This window comes from Bison bison, unplaced genomic scaffold (genome assembly GCF_000754665.1).
Source record: "Bison bison bison isolate TAMUID 2011002044 unplaced genomic scaffold, Bison_UMD1.0 scf7180017864340, whole genome shotgun sequence".
NCBI lineage: Eukaryota > Metazoa > Chordata > Mammalia > Artiodactyla > Bovidae > Bison > Bison bison.
Window position 1 is genome coordinate 5,638,560 of NW_011494912.1, and position 10,754 is coordinate 5,649,313.

The 10,754-nt window shown below is 48.3% G+C and overlaps 1 protein-coding gene across 3 annotated transcripts in view; it reads right to left on the minus strand.

Moving 5' to 3' along the window:
• Positions 1-6,849: 6,849 nt before the first annotated feature.
• PRKRIP1 (PRKR interacting protein 1 (IL11 inducible)) overlaps positions 6,850-10,754 on the minus strand; it is a 28,243-nt gene continuing 24,338 nt past the window's right edge. The window contains exons 6-7 of one of the 3 annotated variants that reach the window (XR_826522.1): positions 7,782-9,446; positions 6,850-7,462 (exon numbers count right to left, since the gene is read on the minus strand). Coding sequence is in view for 1 of the 3 variants with exons in the window: in XM_010854331.1 (XP_010852633.1) it covers positions 9,346-9,446 (101 nt within the window). In the remaining 2 variants the exon portion in view is untranslated. Of the gene's footprint in view, positions 9,447-10,754 lie in introns of all 3 variants that reach the window. The other 2 variants (XR_826521.1, XM_010854331.1) reach the window with 2 other exon arrangements.

A 10,754-nucleotide genomic window follows, 5' to 3' on the forward strand; every position in this document is an offset into this window, starting at 1 on the left:
CATCTAATGGCACCCCACTCCAGTACTCTTGCCTAGAAAATCCCATGGGCGGAGGAGCCCGGTAGGCTGCAGTCCATGGGGTTGGGAAGAGTCGGACACGACTAAGCGACTTTGCTTTCACTTTTCACTTTCATGCTTTGGAGAAGGCAATGGCAGCCCACTCCAGTGTTCTAGCCTGGAGAATCCCAGGGACGGGGGAGCCTGGTGGGCTGCTGTCTATGGGGTTGCACGGAGTCGGACACGACTGAAGCGACTTAGCAGCAGCAGGTCTTAGTCGCAGCATGTGGGATCTAGTCCCCGACCAGTGATTGGACCTGGGCCTCCTGCATTGGGAGCTGGGAGTCTTAAGCCACTGGATCACCAGCAAAGTCCCTTTGTGGAGCATGATGGGAAGTGGAAACCATACTATGGAGAACTGTCCACAGAGATCATCCAAGCTTTGGCTGGTTCCAGGTCTCCTACACTGATTCCTCCCACTGGGCAGGTGAACCCCGAACAGATCTTAAGCAGCTTTTCAGAATGAAAAGAAATTAAGGCTTGGAAAGAATTCAGTGATCAGGACTTCTCAAAGTTGGGCAAAGGCAGGTGCTCTCTCTAGCTGTTGGGTGTCTTTAACACTTGCTCCTTTAACATGTATGGCTGTGCATGCTCTTTGGTGCTGTGCTCAGGTTTTCTCTAGTTGTGGTGTGAGGGCTTCTTACTGCAGTGGCTTCTTTTGTTGCAGAGCACAGGCTCTGACTTCAGTGGTCATGGAGTGTGGGCTCAGTAGTTACCGCTCGAGGGCTGAGTTGCCCCTGGCACGTGAAATCCTCCCGGAACATCGATGGAACCCGTGTCCCCTACATTGGCAGGCAGATTCCTAACCATTGGGCCACTGGGGAAGTCCTGGTGGTGGTGCTGTTCGGTTGGTCAGTCACGTCCGACTCTCTGCGATGTCATGAACTGCAGCACGCCAGGCTTCTCTGTCCTCCACCATTTCCCAGAGCTTGCTGAAACTCATGTCCATTGACTCAGTGATGCCATGCAACCATCTCATCCTGTCGTCCCTTTCTCCTCCTGCCTTCAGTCTTTCCCAGCATTAGGGTCTTTTCTAATGAGTCAGCTCTTCACATCAGGTGGCCAAAGTATTGGAGCTTCAGCATCAGTCCTTCCAATGAATATTCAGGACTGATTTCCTTTAGGATTGACTGGTTTGATCCCTTTGCAGTCCAAGGGACTCTCAACAGTTTTCTCTAACACACTTCAAAAGCATCAATTCTTTGGCGCTCAGCTTTCTTTATGGTCCAACTCTCACATCCATACATGACTACTGGAAAAACCATGGCTTTGACTATACAGACCTTTGTCCAAGCTGTTGGAAATTTCATCCGAAATCTTTTTCTGTATGTAATGATACCTACCTCTTGTCCTGCCTGTCATTAATTTTTCAGCTGTCCCTAACTTCACTGTGACTTCCAATGTGACATATCTGATTAGTCTACTCAACAGAATTTCCTGTCCTGTTTTTCCTTGTTTAAGCTGAAATTTGGTCCTTGTGACCTCAGATTTAAAAAAAAAAATAATCCTTTTCTACCGTCAAGGTTCTGTTAGGTGAGAATAGAAAACATACGGATTTTTCCAGCCTGTGTTCCTTCCATACTTAGTATCTAAGTGTTTCAGCCAAACTGCTAATGATTGGGACTCTCCAGTATGTAAGGAGGTAAGACACTGATTCCCTGGCTTGACTGTGTCCTAGATGAGATCCGGGGCCTAAACTTTAACAGTGTGCGGTGTCCCCCTCAGAGCTGGTCTTTGTCTGCCGTTTTGATTATCAGTCTTGGGCCCGTGACAGTTGGTACAGAGGTGGTTATCTGTTTATTGGGATCAAAGTGCTCACTGGAAACTGGGAACAAGAGAATGTTTAAATGAGCACTCAACAGCTGCATTCTTCAAGCCCTTGTTAGCCCTATGCTTTTTTCAAAAACTTTTAACTGGAGTACAGCTGATGTACAACGTTGTGCTGTTAAGAGTGCGGCTTCCCAGGTGGCTCGGTGGTAAAGAGTCCGCCTGCCAATGCAGGAGATGTGGGTTCATTCCCTGGGTTGGGAAGATCCCTTGGAGGAGGAAATGGCAACCCACTCCAGTATTTTTGCCTGGAGAATCCCATGGACAGAGGAACCTGGTGGGCTACCGTCCATGGGTTCACAGAGTCGGACACGACTGAGTGAGCATGTGCGAACACTGATAAGAGGCAGAGGGCTAACACAGCTCTGTAAATCTGTCATCGCCCCTCCACTCTCAAGATTGAGGAATGATCAGAAGATACGGGGGAATGAAACTGAGGGCAATTATCAGCCAAATCCATTTCCTCTGCCTGCATTAATCAGGGTCATTTGTTCTGAGACGTGTGTGTCAACGAGAAGCACAGAGCCTAAACGGTGTTTGTCAGTTGTTTCCCGGGGGCGTGGAGTCCGCTGTGTCTAGTTTGAGCTGAGCTGGCTAAGGCTGGATAGGACCAATGACTCCCCAAATGGGCCGGCCCGTGTGTCCACATGGTGACCTTCTGACCTTGAAGGGTAACCCTCAGATGGTGCTGTAAGCAGATCCACTTTTGAACGTGCAGAGGCCGGTAGCTTAGTTGCGTCTGCGCAGAATGACGGTTGTCACAGCTTTCTCCAGTTCCCCATCCCCACTACCCTCACGTCTCAGGCCGCCTCGCTTCTTTACACCGTGAACACCAGGAGCCCTTCCCCTTCCAGGAGCCCTTCCCCTTCCAGGAAGTGAACCTCAGAGACGTGTTGTGTCTTGTTGCTTGACTGCCTTGTGAATAAACCCTCTCTGCTGCAAACCCTGGCATCTCAGCATTTTGGCTGCTGCATGTTGGGCAAAATGATCCTGGTTTGGTAACTGTCACAAAGGGCATTAATCTTTTTTTTTGCAGGGGTGGATCTCTCTCCTCCTCACTGATGACACCTAATTGTTCCCTTTTTCTAAACATTTTTCATTTCTGAAGAAATGAAACTGAGCAGGACTCGGGGGTTGGGCTTCTTGGGGACGGCCTCTTGTGTGTAGATTTACTGCTGTAGAGCAAAGGGATTCAGTTTTATGTGTGTGTGTGTGTATGTATATACACATTTTAAATATTTTCCGTTATGGTTCATCACAGGATATTGAATATAGCTCTGTGCCATACAGTAGGACCTTATCTATTCTAAATATAAAAGCTTCCACCTGCTAACCTCAACCTCCCACTGCGCCCCTCTCCCAACACCCCCTCCCCCGTAACCACCAGTCTGTCCTGTGTGTGTGATTCTGTTCCACAGGTGCGTTTGTGTCATATTACACATACACGATATCGTATTCTTTCTTTTTCCGGCACTCACTGAACTGGGAGCAGAGTTAACCACTGGACTGTTAGGGAAGTCCCCATCTCTGATTTCACTTAGTACGATCATCTCTAGTTGGATCCATGTTGCTGCCAATGGCATGATTTCATTTTGTATGGCCGAGTATTTTCCACTGTACATATGTACATCTTTACCCAGCGATCTGTCGATGGTCATTCAGTTTGTTTCCATGTCTTGGCTATTGTGAGCAGTGCTGCAAGCATAGGGGTGTGTGCGCCCTTTTCAATGACAGTCGAGTCTGGGCATGCGCCTGGGAGTAGGGTTGCTGGCACAGTCACTTTGTGCTGTTGCACCGAGGGGCACGTCAGCCCCTGGCCGGCTGCGGCTCTCGGATCCAGTCCAGCAGCAGTCTGAGCAGCTGTGTCGCTGGGACGGCTCTGAGTGCTGACTGCCAACTCGGCGTCCCTGGCCCACAGCAGTTTCGGTTCTGTGGTGAAGGACTCAAGGCTCCAGTTCTGGTCTGGGAGACGTCACCAGTGAGCAGTGGGACTCTGCGTGCAATCACACCAGGGCATCTCCCCTACTGGGCTCCTGGGGCTGGAATCTGTCCTTGGTGTGGGGGGGAGTGTGGGGGGGGAAGCACAGGACTTGGTCATCTGGTTTTGAGCACAATGCTGCTCTAAGTGGAGCCTTCTCTTCCGGGTTGAGGAATCCTTCAGCCACCCCGCACTGCGTGGGCCACTTGGGAAACTCCTCATTAAACCACAGCTGGCTGTCGTTACCCTTCTCTGGAACAACAGATAGGAAATCTTCCATCCTCGTGCTGGGAACTATGATCTGAGGGGCCTCTGAGCACTGGTTGCCTGGTTCTGATCTGTTTCTGATAATCCCAGCTCTTTGAAAAGATAAGAAATGAGAGCTCTATGCCTCCTGTTATTCCCCTAGGGTGTCTTACAAAACTGGGGAATTTTCAGCTAGATCTCTATGAAAAGAAAGATGACTTCGGTGTAACACCACGTGGCCACAATGTTATTTAGACCTCCAGAGAAAAATGGCCAAGATAAAACTCTTGACATTCTAATTGTTTCCTTTTTGCATATGCAGTTAGAGAAATCTGGCTTGATAAAATTTTTCAAAATTCCGACCCCGAGAGCAAAAGTTTTCCTAGGTACAAAGCCGAAATTGTAACTCCCATTTCCTTTAAATGCAAACACAGCTCACACTGTCTGAGACTATGGTTTTAGCTTAATAGGTAGAACCTGAACTGAAAGGAAATGGAAAAGCCTTTTAAAATCAAGTGAAACTTATTTCAACTGCTATAAGTTAATGTGTTAAAACTACATGAGAAGCATTATCAAATGAGTGCTAAGTCCTAAGTAATACTGTATGAGTAAATGTCATTAAGTGTTCTAGAAACTATACCACTGTTATCAATCTTAACTGAATGGTATTGTTATCAATCTTAATTCTTGTTAACACATTACTGACTGGGGAATTTTTGCAGAAATGAATGCCTCTGGCCAGCAATTTGTTATGTAAGTGAATGTGGAAATATCTTTGATCAATAGTGTTCAGATAACAAAAGACGTATTGAAACGTCTCTGGTCAGTAAGTTGTTAAAATACTGTACGTCACAGCAACGTGGTTAGGCGTCTTTGTCAGCTGCACTGCGTATCCTTAACCGCGCCTCTTGAAGTCCCTTGTCATTCACAGGGGATACTTCACTGATGCGTTTGCAAAAATGCTTCATCTTTAAGAAGTCTCACAGAAAGGACTTTCTGGCAAGCACAAGATTCTGATAACTTCCAGATCATACTGCTGAACTGGGTGAGAAATTAATTCTAATGGAAACCCTGATGGTTTCATCAAACTGTTAACAAGATTAAGGACTAGTTACATGGGACTGAGTTAACTGATGAATATAGTTATAACAGTTTTTAGTCTGTATCTTCTAGACATAAGGAAATCTTTTTAAAAAGTTAAATTTGATATTCCTCAGGAAGAATTCTGGCACAGTCGATATAAAAGAGCCTATACGACAATTACACTGAGGTAAATAATCAGGCCAAGTTTATCGAAACGACTTAACTTGGCAGTGTCAGTGGCTCACTCGTTTTCGACTCTTTGCAGTCCCATGGACTGAAGTGTCCATGGAATTCTCCAGGCGAGAATACTGGAGTGGGTTGCCATTTCCCTCTCCAGACGATCTTCCTGACCCAGGGACTGAACCCAGGAGTTCTCCGTTGCAAGCAGATTCTTTACCGCCTGAGCCACAAAGGGTAATTTAGAGAGATTATGTTTTGATAACATACCTTTGTGGATACTGAGGCTTTGTATATGCTGAGGTTGTTGTATTAGATGACCTTGTTGTTATGTTATATTATAAAGCCTAAGTTTTAAAGGAATATTCCAAGCTTGTTTCTGAAGCTGATCACAGTAATCTGTCTTTGGATGAAGATCAGATGCCCCGTGATCCACAACCAGGAGATTATACATACTGGAAAAGACATCATTTATTCAGACTCTCTCCAACCTAAATGAAAGATCTGTCAGGTATCTAGTAGCTCGTGCACAGTGGAAACGGAAAGAAACTGACTCTTGAATGAACTGTTTCCCACTTGAGGGCTTCTGCACTGGACTGGTCTATAGAGAGGACTGCTGACCTCCAACAACGCTGACCCCAGGATGAGAAGAGAACCCAGTGTAGACAGCTGAGCCAGGAATCTGAGCCAGGTCTGTACGATCCACCGTAATTCAACTGAACTGTTCACCAACTGTCTCCCTCTCAAAACAGAAAGTTTTACTTCTAATCGTACTTCTGACTCCAATGTTCAAGACAGAAAATTCTCTTGTCAAGTTGAGTACTCATGACATTTATCACCACTTGCTTTTAACTCTACTCTAAAAGCATGTGTACGATGTTTGTGTGACAGTTTGGTATAAATGATAATGTATAGCCTATAAAATTAGTGCACCTGTGAGCTGGTTCACTATGTTTGATTAGTTTTTCTCATATTTAATATTTTTATATATTTAAATATAAATATATAAAAAAGGAGGCCTAGCATTGAGGGACAAGTATTTTGAATCATCAGTGCTTTCTCCTGAAAGATTTACAAACAAAAGGAGGAAAATAATGGCAACTTTCACACCCCCAGGTATAGAGAAGTATTTTGCCTTATACAGGCTGTTCTAGTTCGTCAAACATACACTGCATACATCTACTTTAAAGAATGTATTTACAAAATCAAAATGATGTAACCGTAGTTCAGACATTCAGTATGGACCTGGGTGCCTATTACGGACATGGGTTCAGACACGTTCCTGCATTACTGAGAACCTGACCTTTCTGAACTGTATCAGACTCAAGGACACTCTCAGCTGCCATGAAGTGTCTCTGTTTAGGAATACAGGGAGTCCCCTACATATAAATGAGTTCCTAAGTCCAACAAAGTTAGTCTAGGTGCCCAACCGACACAGCCGCTCTACAGCACTGCGCTAGGTTCATGCTCTTCACACAATATAGAAACAGAAAAAACATTTTTAATCTTACAGTACAGTACCTTGAAAAGTACAGTCATACAACAGCTGGCATTGAGTGAGCAGCTAAGAAGAGTCACCGACAGGAGGAGGGAGACGGAGCTGAAGGATCGTCAGCAACAGGAGACGGAGGGCAGGTGCAGCTTCCCTCATGCCCCAGGTGGATGGAACACATTTACATCTTTCAAAGTTCAAAATGTGCAGGTTTGTATGTAGGGAGCTTACTGCAGTAATTAGCAAGACAGCTCAGGCTGTAGCTTCCCGGCAGAAGGTGCTAGATTCTTTCGGCAGAAAAGTACCAGATGATAAAACTGCTTTACATTTTAACCACAAAAGAGACATGCAGTGGCCCACAGCTCCTGTTATATATATATATATACACACATATATATTTAAAAAAATAGCCCTGGAGAAGCTGAAACCCAAATAGAGTTAATTCAAAAGACTCCTTGGTTACAGAATTTATATAAAAATGACTCACCCCCAAAACTGATTTTCCTGGTTGCCATCTATAACAGACTCTGGGTATACGGCAGGTGCGTTTGGATCTCTATCCTCATTGTACTGTGTCTGATTTTCAAGCGTTTGTCCAGGTGCTGTGACAAAGCCATCAGAGAGGTAATGTTTTCATAATACAAAGTACTGGCACCAAGCAACTTGAGAATTCTTTTAAAAATGAAAAGAATTTGAAAAGGAAAAGAAAGTCAATGCCTTTCTCCCACATTCTTGCACAAATTTAATTACAAATGAGAAAATCAAGACACAAAGGAAAGCAGTCAAGAAAGACAAATCATTCAGCCACAAACAAAGTCAAGGCCCTCCAGTTCCTCCTCACGGGCTATAAGTAGTGTCCTGAACCACACCCTTGAGTTGTTTTGCAGGTATTAAGATTTCCCACGAGGTGAAAGAAGTTACCTGCCTGCTGACCACCAGCAACGTAGACTCCAGATGGGCTGGAACCAGAAAGCTAAGAGTCCCCAGACATCACCCAGTTGCTCACCATCAACCAATCAGAATGGTGCATGAGCTGACGGCGCACCCTGTGCCCCTCTCCCTCGCAGTCTTTTGGGCTTTTGAGCACCAGCTGGCCTGTTCTCCTTGCTTGATGCCCTGCAGTGAACTTGGCTGTGGTAACACAAAGTACGGTGTCAGTCGCCTGGTTCTGCTGAGTGGATTGGGAGAGTGGATCCAAGCTTCCCGCTGGTAACAGAAAGCCTGCAAGTCATTCAGCCTAAGGCACTAAAAGCCCACTGCACATCACCAGGAACTGCTGGAGGGCATCTCCCTGAGCAGCGTCTTCTGACATCCAGTAAAGGTAAAGACAAGCACCAGTCTAGTCACTGCCCACCTGCCCGGCACACATCTGCTGCGGAAGCTCCGAGCTCCTGGCTGGGGGCACCGGGCAGGGACTTGCCCGGAGTTCTCTGTCCCATCAGAGGCAGGGCCAGGACTCAATCCCAGGGCTCCAGGCTCGAAGCACGAGCTCTGACACACACACTTTGAGGGGACAAAGGAAACCAACAGTTCAAAGACAGGAGGACACAGAACTAACGGTCAGTCCCTAATGAAAGAGAAACACCACTTTCAAAACGGACAGTCAGGCTGTGTGCTAATTATGAGGGCTGACTTTCCATTTCAGCTTCCTGGGAAAGAAACTTCCTGTGACTTAAACTGTGGAAAGACAGACGTTATCACAGACGCCACATGGCTCAGGATGGAGCCAGGGAATCAAGAAACCTAAGATGTTTCCTCATTTCCCTTCACTCGAAACCACTATTTCCTTGATTCTATCAAACTTTCTCTAGTGGCCCAGCGGGGTCCCCTGGGCCACCTGCTCTGGTCCAGCCCAGCCTGGCTCCTCTACCTGCTGACTTTCTATGACCAGCTGGTATTCTGAAGTCCTCCTCACATGCCAGGTCTCTCTGCCGGCTCTGCCCCGGGTTCAGTCCCAGGTCTCCCTCTGCAGCTGCTGGGATGCGGGGAGAGGAGACAAGTCCTGGGGCGCAGTCTGCACCCTCAGCTGAAGGAAACGGAGGCCCCACGCCCTGCAGTGAGGGTTCCTTCCAGAGCCGAGGCCGTCTCCTGAGTCTGGGACCAGCCCGCTCCATTGTGTCACGTCACAGCCTCTCTGCAGCTTCTGTAATTAGCATGTCACAGATCTGAACAAAATCTGGAGTTTTTCTGTTCTTTACTAAACATTCGTTTCACAGAAACCAGCCCCAAGCTCGTCACCGTCCACTTATGTGAGAGCAGGCCCCAGGTTCCCCCCTTTCAAAAAGGACATTAACGGACCCCACTTGGCAGCGCCCTCGAGCGTCCAGGAGGCCAGTCCTCTCCCTGCCGGCTGAGTCCTGCCCGCAGTGGGGCTGAGAGTCCTCGGGAGCAGCTCCCACCGCGTCTCTCCATGAGGCTTTGGGAGGGCGTTCGGAGCCCCGGGCCAAGGATGGGCCGGGCTCAGACAGCTGCGGGGCCAGCCCCATCATCGCCCCGTGACGAAGCTGGGTGCATCCTCCTCCTCGTCCTCCGTCCCAGATGCCTCCTCGGAGCCACTGGATGGCTGCTCCTGGGTCTCACTGGATGCTGCAATCACACGGCATTTGGATCAGCGATACACCCATCCACTAGGAGAATCGGGTTCCCTGAGAACGGACTCCTGGGGAAAACCCAGGCGCCAGCCGTCTCTGGACTGGACAACGAGGAGCCGGAGAGGTCCTCATGCCCGCCAACCCCCAAGGCCACCCTGGGAATAAACGGCCAGTCCCAGAACCGACCTACCACTGCTGGAGGGTGGACCTCATCCCTCTAAGAGGGTCCAGCCCACACGAGATCCTGACGCCCCAGAAATCGGGCCTCACTGCTTTATATGTGGTCCCCTCCCTAGTCCACTGTCTTGGCAAAGCAACGCCCCAAGCCGCCCTTTGCCATTGAATGAGAATGACTACACCTGCTCACGTCCCTGCTCTCGCCCCATCTGCAAAGGGACTTTCAAAAACCATGCAGCAGAGGGCCCCGACCACAACAAACATGGCAGCTCCCAGCTCTTCCCACAGACCCAGAAAGCCTCCCGCCAACACTCCACGTGCGCCTCTGAGTCCCAGTGTCTTCCCTGGCGTGTCTGCCAGTTCCCACAGTGCCGCTGAGCAGACCAAGAGCAGAGCACCAAGACAACTTGTGCCCGCCTCCTCCTGCTCCCCCTCTTCTTGCAGCAGGGCAGTGGGCGAGAGCTGGGACGAGGCGGAGCCAGAGCCCACGGAGCCCGCAGCTGCCCTCCGGCTCCCTGAGGACGCCAGGTGGCCATCCATGGGCATGGTGGGCACCTCCTGCAGAAGTGTAGGAACTCAATCCAGCGCCCACAGGCACCCAGAGCTTGGTTACTGCTGTCATCTCATCAAAGGACCAAAGAGCTTCAAGGCCTGGGGGTGCCCAGGGCACAGCACTGCGGGGAGCGAGCTCCGCCTCTGGCAAAGGTCATGAGGAAGGAGGCTTGGCATACGCAAAGGCGGGATCAAGCCTCAGGAGTCTCCCTGGAAATTCTCGAGCAATGTACCCCCAAAACCAGAGTCTGCCTACTTTCTGCTTTGTGCTTTCACCTACACCTCTGACTTTACGGGGGGCTGTCCCCCACTACCTCTCTGAAAAAAGTTAGCTTACAGCTCCAGTTAATAATTCCTGGGTGTGACAGTGTTTAACCTACAAACTCCTTTGGAAATCCTCTAGCCTGCCTGAATAGGTTTTTCCGGCCACATGTGATTGTTCAGAGCCTCCCAACTGTGAGAGGCAGGAGATGTTCTAAACTGTGTAAACACAGATTCTTTTGAATAGTTAAAAGATTGATTAGAAATTGTATTCGTGAAGGGATTTTCACTTGTTGGGCCAATGTTTGCTGCT